Source organism: Diplotaxodon limnothrissa, linkage group LG13, assembly GCF_057381915.1.
Source record: "Diplotaxodon limnothrissa isolate DT_005_m linkage group LG13, D_limnothrissa_male_GT1.1, whole genome shotgun sequence".
NCBI lineage: Eukaryota > Metazoa > Chordata > Actinopteri > Cichliformes > Cichlidae > Diplotaxodon > Diplotaxodon limnothrissa.
The window spans coordinates 146553-162664 of record NC_140608.1 but is presented as its reverse complement, the minus strand read 5'-3'; the positions used below and the strand labels follow the sequence as shown (position 1 = coordinate 162664).

The 16112-nt window shown below is 39.5% G+C and overlaps 1 protein-coding gene across 1 annotated transcript in view; it reads left to right on the top strand.

Annotated features, from left to right (window-relative positions):
* Positions 1-15270, top strand: part of nrg3a (neuregulin 3a) — a 340830-nt gene extending 325560 nt beyond the window's left edge. The window contains exons 6-8 of the mRNA XM_085369829.1: positions 6993-7095; positions 14911-15037; positions 15196-15270. Of these exons, the coding sequence (XP_085225955.1) occupies positions 6993-7095; positions 14911-15037; positions 15196-15270 (305 nt within the window). The remainder of the gene's footprint in view (positions 1-6992; positions 7096-14910; positions 15038-15195) is intronic.
* The last annotated feature ends 842 nt before the right edge of the window (positions 15271-16112 follow it).

The following is a 16112-nucleotide window of genomic DNA, read 5'->3' as shown; positions in this document are numbered from 1 at the left end:
CGGGAGGAGGCCCCAGGGCAGACCCAGGACACGCTGGAGAGATTATATCTCTCGGCTGGCCCGGGAACGCCTTGGTGTTCCCCCGGATAAGCTGGAGGAAGTGGCTGGGGAGAGGGAGGTCTGGGCCTCTTTGCTTAGGCTGCTGCCCCCGCGACCCGGCCCCGGTTAAAGCGGATGAAGATGGATGGATGGATGGATGTTTTAATTTTTGCTATATATATTTTGCTATATAACATTGCACTGTCCACTTTCTGTTGTAGCAAAACAAATTTCCCACGTGTGGGATAATAAAGGTTATCTTATCTTAACCCAGTTGTGGTTAGTTTTACAGATAACTTGAAGCTTTGTGCCTGTTTTATAGAGAATGAACTTCTCCCCTCCAAGAGACTCAGTTTCTGGGGTTAAAAGGAGAAATCTCTCCTCCGAGGACATCACAGCCTGAAGCCCTGAGCCGAGACCACCTTCAGGAATTCTTTGATCCAGTTTTCCTCTTAATATATTTTCTGGTTACTTGGCAGAAGTTGACAAATTTGACAGCATCCAGTCAGTCAGTCATGTGGTCATCAATATTTCTAATATGACTGAGCTGTGACTGGAAGCTTTTGCACTGACTTGTAAATCAATGTTTGAAGAAAGTGTTACAAGCAGCTACTTTTGAAGGGCAGTAGATGTATTTTAAGTCATGTTGATTTTCAATTTCCTTCCAGAGGGTTCGTTGAGTGATTGTGCTGGAAGGAGGCTGGTTAGCAAAGGCGAACAGACCTAGCTGGACGCATTTGTTTCTTTCTGTCATTTACTTCACATCGTGATAGAAACTGGCGAGGTAGAAAAACTTTTTAAATCACTCACTCAACTTTGGTAAGCCGAGAACTAAAATGCACTGAGAATGCTAAATATTAAGAACGAGTTGTTTGGTATGACAGAAGAGAAAGGAGATAAGTAACACAAGGGAAGAAAGACAGAGAGGAATTTATAAACTGCAATCACTCCGGTGTCTTCCCAGAGATCCCTTTTCTATCACAATTTCATTTATTTTTATTATACTGAGATTTTCTGTGAAGGGTTTTGAATTCCTCGTGGTGCAACTTGGCTCTTTTTGAATAAATCGGTGTTGCTTCTAGAAACATTACCTTTTTTTCCTATAGGTTCAGGATTAGAGAATTTTTAGTAATAAAAAAATAAATAAATACTCCGTAATATGTCCCATTATTTTTTAAGAAAATTGCCATGGGAGAATTGGCCCTGTTATTTGCTATCGTCATCTGACACTGATGAATAATGCATCCAAAAAGCTTCTGCATCCAGATTCATCAAAGTTAATTATCCTTTAGTTGTGCTGAAGTCAGCCTTTAGTAAAATTGTTATGCAAATCTATCCGTAAACCAACCAAACCAAAAACAGGCAGACAAAAACATAGCATTCAGGCACTGGGGCATGAGAATTTGAAGGGTTAAAGAATCTGTGGTGCTTGATGGTGGATCCAAACAAAGTGCTTGTTAAAATCAATTTCATGCCACACTAGAAGGACCAGCCAGGAAAGGAGGCGATGAGCTCTCTCCTTTTAGTGCCAGTAAGAAGCCAAACGGCAGGCAGCACACAGAAGAATGGCTACTACCAGCACATACTGAGCTACAGTAACATCTTCCGGGCTGTGGGACAGGAGAGAATATTATGAGAAGCAAGAAAAAAAAGTGATAGAAAGAAAGAAAATTGCCAGCGATAACAATATCTCCAGTCACCTAAATAGATTCAGTCTGTAAATGGGTGAATAAAGCATCCAAGTAATAGAGGAAAGAACCGTGACCAGCCAAGAGAGCATGTTTACTCTAGCACGGCAGGCCTGCATAATAAAGGTTTTATCCACCATCAGCAGTCTGTGCTGCGGCACATGGAAATTCTAATGCTCAGAGCTGCGGAGAAATGGCAACATAATCCCACACTCTGTCTGCATCCTTTGATCTTTGCTTTTTCTTATGTCACTCCTTCCATTCATCCATCCATGTCAGTCTTTAATGATCATGACATTTATCATGGCCTAGACTGGGGGCATGTGATAAACAGAGCATCGTTGGTATCAGAATGCTCATCTTTATATGCCGCGCTTTGACAGTAACAAACTCTTCTTGTGCACTTTATGTAACCGTCTCGGCCCGTGACAATGGGCAACCGAGCTGTCATTGACATGGACTCGTAATAAATGATCTAACTTGATAAAACAATGTGGAGCATAAGATGAAGACAAATTTGTTATCAAGACTTAAGAATCAAAATGGAACTGCATAATGTACATTATGATATAAAAAAGGTTTTTTTTAATCTCATCATTATGGAACCAAATACTACCTTTAAAGGATTAAAACAGCATTCTCATAGGGCTGAACCTTTAAATATCAGAATTTATTTGGGCTTTTGAAAATGAATCAATCTACAGTTGTGTGTTAAACGTATTTAAATCACTGTTTTCTTTTTCATTGTTTGTTCTGATTGTATTGTTGGTGAACAGTCTGCAGCTTTGTCTCAAGGTTGGTACCATTTTACCTGTTTTAGATGAAGCCAAGAACCAATGCCAAAACAGTTGCTTGAATGGCCACTGCGAGTCGGTCTCCATCGACTCCTATGTCCCATGTACAGGGGTTTTATTAAGGCTTAAAATGGAACAGGTGAAGGCCTCGAGAGTGGTGTTTCCCAACCATTTGCAGCCATCGCACATATTTCCCATTAGAAAATCACACAGCACACCACCAAACAAAAATGTCGCAAAAAGCATATTGATCATTTTTCTCCGTGAAGCCGGTATAGCGGAATTGGCTCGCTTTGTCCCCAGTATACCTTTTTTTTTTCTCACTCATGCACGAGCCTTCATCTGGGTCCGAATGTTCTCCAGGACTCAGGTCAGACTGACTACTTTTTCTTTTTGAAACACTTATCTTTTGCTATGACGTGCTGTGTTGTCTCACTTGCAGCATGACCATGTCATTTCTTCTTCGTCTTCTTCTGTTTTACTGGCAGTTGGTAACCCGTTTAATTGGAGTAAGAAGTTGTACTGCCCTCTAGTGGAAAAGAATATAATTGTTCTGCCCATTACTCACGCTGGTCAATTACAGCAGCGGTCCCCAACCCCTGGGCCACAGACTGGTACCGGGCCACGAGAGTTGAGGCTCGGATGTAAAATGTATGGTTTTCAGGGTTTTTATTGTTATTTTTCAATGATGTTTATCATTAACTCGGTTTCCCTGGGTCTTTTCCCATGTGTTGTGAATAAATCTTCTTATTTTGTCACCTGTACTGGTTTTATTTTGTTATATTTATCCGCAACACCTTAAAGGCCAGTCAGTGAAAATATTGTCAGACGTAAACCGGTCCGTGGCACACAAAAGGTTGGGGACGGCTGGATTAGAGTACCAATCAGGTGGATAATCTTTCACCGCACACCTGATCATTTCTCGCGGCACATCCAGTGGTTGCGAAACACTGCCCTAGAGGGTCTGAAAATTCAAGCTGCTGAACTGCATTGCTAAACCCTGTTTGTGGTATTGGTGTCTTTTGGAGTTTTGTCTGACAAACATTATGGTTTGTTGCATCGTTAACTGTCCCATCAGTTCATCTAAGAAGTTAGTGCTCCAGTTCTCATGAGAGAAATTCTAGTATTTTATTTTTATTGTACTTAGCACTATTAGCTCGATGTGCAATGCTACCATACAGTGTCTAGATGCACATTCTCAGTCATATTTGCTAGCCTTTGCTGATAACTTGCATTGGAACTTTTCATGCAATTATGGTCACTTCTCTTTCCAGCAACATAACAACATAACAGCAGAGTTGAGGCTTCACAGCAAAAGTCTACAAACAATGAGTAACATCAAAGGGGCCGAGTCCATCCTTTCTATTACCTCCATTTCTGGTAGTCTCAAAACCTGGTTGATCAGTAGCTTCTATGCTAGTATGCCAACACTGACTGTTTGACCAATCAATCATCCAAATTCTGCAACAATATAAACTTTGAACTGAATCCAATGTGCTGACAATCAGCATTAAATTCTACTACCTTCAAACTCCAGGCCACAGTTTATTCCATAATTGTACAAATGAAATACAACTGAATAGTCTTTCACCTAATATCTGTAACAGTCCTTGACAGTGTCGGTGCCTGCCAGCTGCCTGACTTGTCCATATGTTTGGTATTAGATTAAAATCCTTGAATTACTCACTAATCTGGCACCCTTTGTCACTAAAATAAGGGTAAGATTCAATGTGCAAACACTGCCTGGATAGAAAAAAAATTGAAATCTCTTAATGCACAAGAGCTTTTTTTGTTTGTTTGGTTTTTTTTTAACTTTCAGTGATTTTTGAGGGGAAAACTGAGTCGATCCTAATGGACTTGGCTCAAAAGCACTCCAAAGGAGAGGGCCACTACTGATGAAAATGTGTGTGCTGGAGAACTGCCAAGTGCATTTTACTGTCCACTGTTTCTGTTTATATGTCATGAACTCCACCAGGCAGACTTCAGCCATCTCATCAGGGCTCAGAGTCAGTATGCCTGAGAGATATGCTGTCAAAATGCCACCTTTCTCTGTCGCCAGACTTTAGTCTCCTCTGTGTGTGAGTGTCTGTGACTGTGCTCTCACCCGCTATTTGATTGCACTGTAATTGTTTGTGCTTATTTTGAGCATCCATGCTCTTCAGGACATAGGTGTGCATGTTGTATGATGTAACAGAAAGCTGGTCATTTCTCATAATGAAGCTCAACTCAATCATTTTGGATAATGATTGAAAGAGTCGGCACACAAAATCTGAGTTGTTTTGTTTTTAAGTAGGAAATGCGCACAGTTTTTCATTTTTATTTTCCCAGTCAGTTATTTCACATAAGCCCACTTAAATTGTATTTCTCCAACTCTTTCTCCATTTCTTACCGGCTTATCTTTCTGGCACACTCAACTGTGCGGAGTGTATAGCAGCTGTAAACACGCTATGAATGTATATGACTACATACAAAAAAGGTCACAGCAGCCCTTCTATATTACTGCCGCTGCCACTTTTAGTGTAAAATATTGATCATATTTCTCTATAATGTGGCTGTGAATAAGTGGCCGGCAGGGCTCTGCAGTGCAGAAGTGGAGGTTTCAAGTGGAAAGTAATAGAAGATGTGACCTCACGGCTCCACAGATGGAACATGAACATACTTTCCCTCTCATGAGCCATATGATTAATTCATATCACGAGAGGGTGTTTTTTTGTTTTGTGTGTGTGTGTGTGTGTGTGTGTGTACAGCTAGTGTGACCAAATAAGCACGTGGGAGGGGAATCTAAGGTATTGCGTGACCTTGGACAAGCCAAAAACATATTTATGACTAACCAAATACTTGAAATGCTGTATGCATATGTAAATATAAGCCAGACAGTGTGTGATATACTGAAGTTTTGCCCATTTCTCTACTCAACTCGTAGCTGTGAATGCATGTATTCATATATTTCTGTCCCTACACACATTAATTACCACCCAGTTTTCTTCAGGCATGTTGTAAATTCTGAAAAGGCTAAACAGTGGCAGCCAGATCAGTCAATACGCTGGATTTATCAGATAAAAATCCATCTTCCTTCCTTACTAGCACCTGGCTGGTTGATTTTTCCTCACCTTTGCTTTTCGTCTTGGTCTCCTGCCTCCGTGTCTGTTGCTCTGCCGTCCCTGCAGCCAACCGAATGTGCCCCAGCTCCCTCTACTGACATAATTGTAGCCAATGAGCAAATCTGTTGCAGCCTGATTAGCAGCATCTAAACAGCACTGGCCCCGGACATAATTTAGACATAGATGGAGGGAGAGAAATAATGGCACAGAGGAGAAGGGAAAAATGTACCGAAAAGACACTAATAGGTTCTGCAACATCTGTTATTTTTAGGGATTATAAATGATATATTGCATGTACGACCGGTTGTGCGATTTCTGTGGGGTACACAATAGCTTAAAGGCTGCTGTGAAATGCTTGGACCGAGAGATCCCTGTTTTAAATTCCCTGACAGGCTTAAAAATATTGATGTGGTTGTGAATTAGTAACACTCTCCCTCGCTGACTGCTGTCAGGATGCCCTTGAGCAAAACGTAGTGGCTGCAGCTGTGTTGCGGTTTTATTCCTCAGCTCGCGGCTGTGATTTTTGTGAGTGGTGATTATTTTTTTTGCGCTAAAGTGGCCATTCGTGCCCATCCATGGTGAAAATTTGTCTCAATTACCTCAACGTAAAACCTCAACACCTGTCATCGTCATTGTTTTCCAAGGTCTGAGCCTTGCTAAATAAAACTTGATTGATTGCCTATTAATGTATCTGAAGGCAACTATGATTTACTTGTTCGGAACAAACAAGACAGCTTCCATTTTTCTCCACTAATGGCGTTCCTCCGCACCATAACTCTTCTTGTCTCCATGTATTCAGGCTCCATTACATGTGGCATCCATTTCAAAAGCAGTGTCTTGTGTCTGTCGGACCATTACTCTATGTGGGAGAGCTGATAAAATGAGCCGAAAGGCTGTGTGGTAACTAAGAATAGCAAGTGTTGCTGGGGAGTTGTAAAAGCGTGTTTGTTTATTGCTGTTTTATTTCAATTTTATTTGGTTTACGCAAAAGTAATTACACTTGTAAGAATCTGCAAGACAGATACAAAAAAGCCTAAGAGAGCTGTTGCACCACAACTGCTTGTTCGATGATTTAAAATGGCTGTTTTGGGTGCTGTAAACAACACCATTAGAAATTAAAAATGGGTAAGTGCAAATCTCAAACCCATGTTTAATTCTGCGTTAGGGTGAGGACTGTGTGAATATTGACTGTGGGATGTCTGCAGATATACACACTCGCACAGATGCACAGCCCACTGTTTCCTCTCCCTTCCTTGGTCTCTCGCATAAACACGTATCAGCAAACACGTGCGTGATCTATAGCTTTATTTCCCCGAGGGTCTGTTGTTCAAACATTAATGTGACTTCTTCCTCTGTTTATTTCTCCACAGAGAGCAAAGAGGTGTATAAGAGACAGGTGCTGTCAATCACATCCATCGCCATGGCAATTAGCCTCCTGGGAACGCTGTGCATGGCCCTCTACTGCCGCAACAAGTGAGAAAATAAACTCACAACACCGCACATAAAGTCTACAGATGGCTGTTAAAACTACAATTCAAATCTTTTTCAATTCAGCATACTTACTAGCTTATTACTTACTTCCTGTAGGTAATATTCAAATTGCACTCGCGCAGTTAAATGCTGAGATCTGGGAACAACACTTCAACAACAAAGTGGATCAGTGAACAAATCTTTCTTTGAGAAAGAAGAAAGTCGTGTAAAACTGCTTGTTGTAAATGAACTGTCACTAAGTAAACAGATTGCAGTGCACTGCCAGCGAGCATTAAAATCTACAAACTTCAAACTAGAGGCAACAGGTTATTTCATAATTGCACAAATAATGTGTGAATCTCCACCTCTAAGCATTATCTTCCTAGGAATTATGTTTCAGTACAAACAGCGAGCAGACTACGTAACAGATGGAGACGAACAGGTGTTATTTTTAATGTATTCAAGCTCTCTTTATCACTAATGTGTGAATGGTTTGTTAAGTAACATCAAAAATCAGACTTTCTTCAACCCTCTTTGTTGCATCTAACAGCCTCTAGACTTGATTTCATTTCTGTTAAAGACTCGGGTCATATTTGCCCCACAAACTGTTGCATTTGTGCATTGAGCCGAGGTCCCAAATGCCTTGGCTTAATGCTTCTCCTTTGCTTTCCTCATGACACGCAACAAAAAGCCAGACTAGCCAGCACTAATTTAAAAATGGAGATCACTAATCACTAAGCCAATAAAAGTTCTGGTTCCCATTGCAAACAGACTAACACAAACTTCACAGAAATAAAATGAAAATCTGATGTGGACTCAAATCATATTTTGCTAGCAATAACAATAACAGGGAAGCATGCCGTTATCTTTGGAAGCCCACCAGCTCAAAATGGACAAATTGTCTTGCATCAGCGGGACATTCAGTACATGAAGGGATTTCCATTTAGTTTCAGAGAGTTTGAAAGAAATTGATGCTGCACTGATGAAGCGATGTAATCTTCCAAACACAGAGCATCCACTGGTTGTGTTGTGTGCCATCTATGATGTCACCAGGGCCCTATCACCTTGACACTTGAAGTTTGCTAGACTTGCTGTAATAAACTCTCGAATGCTAGATGTCACCACTCGGACAAAACATCACCACTGGTATAGAAGTAGAAGAAATTGAAAATGGAAAAAAAAAAAAGCTTTTCTTCCAAGTTTTCTGCAGAAAGTCTCATCCTGTCAAGGTTTTACAGCATCTCTCTCTTAGCCCTTGTCCTTGTATACCATTAAAAGGGTGGCTAAAAACTGTTAAGATCATACACTTGTGTGCACAATCATTTTCACCTAACGTAATCTTTCACTGAATATGACAAAAAATTAGAGATTGAGTTCATGAAGCTATTTATCCTAGACTTCTGCACAAGTAGAAGTCTTTATGCAACCAGACGTCCTACCCCCTGCTAGCCATTAAAGCATGCAGGTTTTAGTCACTTCTGCATTAGTTTCACTTTTCAGCCCTGGAAGCAATCTCTGTCTTTTATACTGTCTATTATGGCTCATCAGCATTTTGGCTGTTGCTAGCTGGCGCAGGCAGTGCAAGCATGCACAGGGGTGCAGCTGCAGCTCAGTCAGTAACTATGCGTGTCATTAATAACACTGGTTTTCTGGATGCTAAGCAGAGAACTTTCACAGTATTTGGCAAGCTGTGAATATGTTGCTACTTAATGCATTTATATGCTCACTGACAAATATCCAAATGGAAACATTGCAGGAGTCCTCAGTTTTCCTGAGTTATAAAAAACAATTACTGCTGATAATTCAGGTGAGCTTGTTTTTGATTATTGGCTGCTACAACTTGAAAATGGTACTTGGTCACTTGATTCTTAATTATTTAAGTAAGCAAAATGTATATTTATAAGTGATATTGCTGATTGTTTTTGTGAACAATGTAGTTGATGTCCAACACAACAGAAAAACAGGAACCACTATGACATTTTGTCAGTCTCTCCTCTGTGAAGCGGCACTCTGCATATCATAAAGAGTGTTTCAGTGGCTTCGTGACACAAAAACGACTGAGGTTAGAGCTCATGGTGGGTATTCAGCACAGATAAATTTAGTTCAGTTCTACACTGGAAAGACTGAAATTACAAGAACTGCAGTTGAATTATTACTCAGCTCCTAGAGTGACAGCATTTCCCCTTTAATATGTTGACAAGTAAATTAGCTGTAGTGACATGAAATTTCACCATAACCAGCAATTTCGATTTTTTTCATGATTTTCCTTTGATTTGAAAGTGTCTACAATGACTGACATTCAAACTTTTAAGTAATATTACTGCTGCTACATTCTGCCACTGGTCCCTGAATCAATATATTATTACTACATGTGGAAATAAGCCCTATTGGGTGTGGTCAGACCACATGTAAACAAAGACATATTTAAATTTAGTGAAAACTGAGGCAACATGTTGAGGCATCCTGCATCTTGGATGAAATCCCAGACCAGGTATTTGCAACAATTTGTAAAGCTCAATATACACATATTCATAGCCTATTATCACCCAAAGGTCAGCTCATGTGACTTAAGCCTTTCTCTGCTCTCTGCCTGTTTTCTGCAGGGTTGAAGTTAATATGTGTTCACAGTAATTGGTAAATGAATAGTCATATATATATATATCCCTTGTGAAGGGAATCTCAGCAGTATGGGTTAAACATCTGGTTCTAATGGCAGTATGCCATTCAGAGTATGTGGACTATGGAGCAAGCTATGATAGATGGCACTGTAATTCCATAGGCTTTCCTCAGTAATATAATGATGTGAGTGAGTGAGCAGCCTGACAACAAGATAATCGGATCAAGCGATGATGGACAGGCGCTTTCAGTGAATCCATAATTGAGTCAGGGAACTTGCTTGTTCATTGGAGAAGATGCATACAGATTGGGATGAAGGAGCAAGGGAGCGGATCTGAGTGACCTGAATAAAGATAAAGTCAAAGGTTTTCTCACACCGAGAAAAAAGATCCCGATAAAAGTGCAGCTACATGAAAGACAAATGTTTCCCACTTCATGCTAAAACAATAACAGAGAGACATAGAGTGTGTTTTACATTGTAATATCCATCACTGCTGACTTATCTGCTTTATTGTCCTTTAAAAGTTAACATTAACTCTATTCCATGAGTGTTGTGAAACTCACCACTTCATAATCAACATTTAACCTTAAAAAAACAACAACGACAGTCTACGAGCTTATTTTACACACTCATTATAAAGTCATGTTTTTATCTAGTTACTCTAATGTCCTGATTTTGCTACTCAGTTAAAGCGGAGTGTACCAAACTCCAATCTATCATAAGATGGCAACATCAATATTTAACCATTCTGCAACATTATGTGCACTGACATGTTTATATTTTTTAATTGCACAAAAGGTGCTTCAAGTAAAACAATGATGGCAAATATGTAATAAATAAGCAGGACTAAAATATATTTTTTTTAAAAATGAACTCGTGGTCTGTAAATGGAGGTGGGCTTCAGTCTCCTTGGTAAAAGTCAGACTTAACACAAAAACTTTAGAATAGATCGCCTTGAGCTCTGTACCCTTTAAGTCCCACCTCATTCAAAATATGTTTTGCTCAACGTTACTTAACGTGGCTGTTTGACCTTCTGTGGTCTTTAAATGCACATACTGTATGTGATGTGCAGTTTGACACCAGCAGACTGTTTTCATTTCTGCTGAAGTCGTTTTCTCAGGGCTAACCTTGGATCTGATGTGTGTGGACAGGAGCAAGATTGTGTTACATCACCACTAGTCATGAAGCGAGTCATAGTGTGGTATGCCACAATGCTGAGTCAAACTTTTCTTCTTTAAATAACTTCATCAGAAGCAATTTCTTTTATCAGGCAGATTATCTCCATAGGTTTTTAAGTTGCCTCGCTTTAAAATACTGCTTGCATTGGGACTAAATGCAAAAAGTCAGCATGATTTATCAGTAGTCAGCACTGTTGCCTTGCAACAAGAGACTCCTGCATGTGTGTGTGTTTGCAGAGGATGTGAATGTAAAGAAGTCCTCTAATGCAGACATAATTTTCCTGGTGTACTTAGTTGTTTTTTTCTAATTATCCTTCTTTGGAGAAACAAGGGTAGCAGAATATTTAGGAGTTAAGTCTCCTTATTGCTCTCTACTTGCGTTCTGCAATAAAGGCATAAAAAGCCATTCCAACCATCAGATACTTTAAGGATTATGAACCTGCTGAATAAGAAGTATAGTAGAGTAGAATTTATATGAAATGCCAAGAATTAGTATTAGCTGCGTGTCAGTGACTCATTCAGGAGATCAGGCTGGTTGCAAATATTTGGTGCTTTTGGTGGATATTGAGCATGATTTTATTATAAGTTTTGTAACGCCACCCTGAGATAACAAAGCCAAATTTTCTCTTTTGCACAAACAGTGAGGGATGCAGGGTGATATATGGCACATCTATCAACAAACCTACAGAGCTGGATGTTTGAGATTTTTGTATTTCATGGCAGCAAAAGCATATGCTTCTATGACAAAGAGCACTGATACCCTTTTGAATCCTAAAACGGCAAGCAAACGAGCAGATTGCGGGAAGGCTTTAGAAGAGATAATGGACCGTTCCTATTAAGTAAACACTTTTCCAAAACTAGTGTGTACCAAATGTCACAGCCTCCTTCTAAGAAAATATAATTAAAGGCCTCAGAGGTGGAGAGGATAGAAGCTTAGCATGCGGCAGTTTGTAAACACTTCATTACGTCACTGTCATTCAGCAGAGTGTCTGACAAAGGACAAGTAAAGGCTTCATCAGCTGCATCTGGTAATGAGCATACCCCTGGCACAACACAATGAAGTTGTGATACAGAGCTTTTGTGCTCCAGGTCAGTCTAATTGCACATGCTTGGGTAAGTGGTGTAAAAAATCAAGTAGATTTTTAATGTCTACTGGTCAGAATAGCAAACCAAAAGAGGTTCTTTCAGATGAATGGACAAAATCGGCTCACATCCTTCAGCTACTCCACCTTTAATTATCCCGCTTTCTCTAACTTGATTACCTCTAAACCTTTTGTCATGTAGTCAGCTGCAAGATTAGGGTCAAACTAATTAATGTGGCTGTCAATGACTTTAGTCCTTCAGTGTATTTGCAAAGAATGTTATAAAGATATTCTTTGTAATATTCAATTTTTTTTACTAATGTAAGGAGAACACATCTCAAATGAATAGTCACAGTTCTACATATCTATGCAGAAACTATTAAATGGAGTCAATTCAATTTTATTTATAGAGCGCCAAATCACAACAACATTCGCCTCAAGGCACTTTATATTGTACCGGTAAGTCTCCAAAAGTTGATTCTGTTCATCTGGACGTAGCGTTTTCCCAGCCCATTGTTCCTTTAGTGGGCTGGTTTCAGTCATTATGCAAATGTACTGTTTCTAAGATTGGGTAAACCTGCAGTCAGCTGAGACTGAAGAAGTCACTTGGATGAGTGACGGAGCGTTTCTCCCACAGAAAACGCTACGTCCAGATGAACAGAATCAACTTTTGGAGATTTACTTAGCTGGATGATTGAGCATGCATCAAGACGTTTATATTGTAAGGTAGACCCTGCAATAATACATACAGAGAAAAACCCAACAATCATATGAGCCCTGTGAGCAAGCACTTTGGCAACAGTGGGAAAGAAAAACTCCCATTTTAACAGGAAGAAACCTCTAATGGAGAACCAGGCTCATCGGTCATCTGCTATGACCAGTTGGGGTGAGAGAAGAAAGACAGGACAAAGACATGCTGTGGAAGAGAGACAGAGATTAATAACAAATCCAAACTTCATGTCAAGTGTCATTATATAAACGTCTATTAGTTTGTTTTAATCACCGATCACAGAGAAATCAGGTAAAATTATATTACTGGTAGAGAGCTTCTCAGGAAGCTCAGTTTCTTCCACTCATCCTTCTCCAGGGAAATCTTAGAAACCAACTCTCCTTCACCAGGGAGCCAGTGTCTTGGTTGGAGAGGGAAGTAAATAGATTATTTTAGGAATCGCAAAGGATGGTAGGGATACTTTAAAAAGTAAGCCACGCTCATAAATTCAGTTGGTGGAGTTTCTTCTGTATAAACTTGGACTTAAATCTGTCCCTCCTTTGTTCCGTCCTAAATACAATATTGAAAATGCTGCTGCACATAATGTTTCTGAGAACTCTTGAGATCACTGTTGGATTCGACTGGCTGGAGAAAAGAGACCTAAAAATTCTCACATCTCTGGCTGCAATTAGCAGCTACATATGTTTAGTTTGTTGTCTGAGAGGAGACCTGTAGAACACTACTCGGTGAGATCTGCATTTCTGAAACAAAGGCAAGGGAGCAGACATCATTTTTCAAACTGGTTATAATTAGCTGTTTGTGCCAAAGCTCCAGTTTTGAATTAATTAGAGCAAAATTATAGACTGGTTACAAGTGAGACTTGCTAATCTCAAGATAATGAGTGCAAAACATAATTATGACACTGAGGAACTCGATACAGGTTGTACTGGAAGAAAACCTCACGCTAATATCACGCTAAAGAGGAACTGGTATGGATTTTTGAGTGGAAGCAACTATGGGAGGTTAAAGGCCTTTTTAGCCAGCAGGTGTGTCTCTTATTTCTTTACAGTCAAACAACTCCAAAGCAGTGTTAACAGAAAACCCTTTCAGGATCCACTAATCTCAAGTGATGTAAAAATTAATCGATACATTTCGAAAAATCAATACCAGAGTGAGAGATGGAGCTGAATCTGTTTGGAACCACGGATTCAAATCAGAAGATATAACAAAAATGACCTGAAAACTGTCAGTTAGCCTTCACTTTTGTTTGTCTGACCTTTAATAAGGAAATGCCAGCACTGAATATATGTATTCAGTGCTGTATAGAACTTATGATGGTGTATATGATTTACTCTGGAGACTGACAAAGGTTACACTGTGCATGAATATACCACGTGTGCTAGTGTTTATGAGAGGCATATTGTTGGGCATTTGAATATTGCTGCTAGGAATAAAACCTGTTAACAGTTTCGGTCAACATGAAGTTATTAGATTGTCATATAGAAGCTAAATTTAAAGTGAACATCACTTGGACGGATTGGAGCAACCCTGAAATGTCAGTGCCTCCTATTATTATGTATTTATAGCTGTATAAACACATACGAGTATTCACTAACATTAGATGCTGATTCAGTGGGATAAAAATCTGGAAGCGTAAACATGATCCGCATTCATTTAGCTAATAGCAGCACTTACTCTCTAGAAATCAAAGGTTTTTTTTTTAAATAATATGAAACCATTAGGCTACCCAAATTGAAAATATTTGCATCTCACTGAGTCTCTAAACATACATATTAGCCTAATAAATTCAACTTCAGTAAAAGCAGTAAGACGATGTAAAAATCAGCAGCTTTTGACTAGCTTGCTAGCATTAGCATCGCTCTATGTGCTAACAGCCTGTACTTAAGCACAAAATTCAGCGGTGGTCCCTCCATCCATTCTACACTCAACGTTTTGAGTTTTCAAAAGTCTATATCATAATGCAGAACACACGTCTGCATTTAAATCTGATTGTAAGTGCAGAAGTAGCCTGGATGATATGAGATGCAATCAGCAGGTTCACTTGTTCAGTCTCGTGTTAATCTTCCTGTCTTAAAGATGAATTTAATGCATCACTGTTACGTCCAGATACAACTCAGCTGAAACTCAGCCAATAAACGCTACTTCTTAAAGCACTCAACTGGATCCAATAACTTTTTATCTCAGTTGTATATTTTTTTCCTTTATGTTTAGGAGGCGCAGAGAAAAACTCCAGGCCCACCTGAAGGAGAGTCGCAGTTTGAAAAACTACACTACTAGTTCCCATAATGCCCTAGAAGCCAAAATGAGGGCCTCTAACACCAACCTGCAAATTAATGAGGTGAGTACATGAGATGTTTTTTCTCTTCTTTTTTTTTTGGTGCTTATACATGTAAACACATGGAAAACTGACCTCATGCAGAACTCCCGGTGCTCCTGTTTTGTGAAGACTGTTGGCTCGTTTTCACATGTGCACTGCAACCTGGAATTTTTCTATAGGAGCAATATAGGTTTACAAGACAGGATAATGCAGATGGCATTGGCCAGTTGAACATCAGCAAATCTAAAAACTGATCATCATTTAAAACAATACATTCTCTTATTTACTTACCTCCTTACTTTTAGTTACGGATTTATGAAAGAGTAAACATGAGGCTGTACTTGTGAGAGATTACTTCTTACAATGAATGTAGCAACATCCAGCTCTCTTCCAAAAAAATTTGTTAAAGCTGGAAATTCAAATGCAGGCTCGTGTTTTAATATAAATCGTTCGTTTATCATTGTTGTGGTAGCTTTTTTTTTTATCTCACCCATAGAGGCCAGAGTTTTTTGTAACAGTTATAAAGCCGTCCCTGGCTGAATTTCTGGATGTTGTTGTTTTTTTTAGGTAGGAATTTTAAAATATAGCCTTGGGCTTCAGGGGTTGGTTATTATTTTTCAGTAAATTAGTTGGCATTAGCAGGAGTCAACAAACATTAAAACATAAATCTTAATCTGAAAACCAACAAATATTCAAAATGAGATGTCTGCTCCCTAAAGTTATTATCACTGAGCAGACACACACCTCACACACGACACCGCAGAGGATTACCATTAGATTTATGGCTGCCTGCAGTTTGTGCATGTGAATAAGTATGTATTGCTGTCTCCACCTGGCCACTTGCAGGAGGCTTACAGGTCTTCTTGAGAGCAATCGTTCAGTGGTTTGGGAGCATGCTGCTGGCTGCCAGTGTCATTCATCATCTCCTCAGTGCTCTGTGTCATCGCGCTCCCAAATGTGCGTCCGGGAGTAGCTGGCATGGACATGAAAATTACCTTAACATGAATGTTGCTCCTGGGAGACTGTCCTTGTGTGTATTTCTACACCAATCTGCATAAATTAACCTTAAGCATTTTTTACAGTTTAATCATGTAAA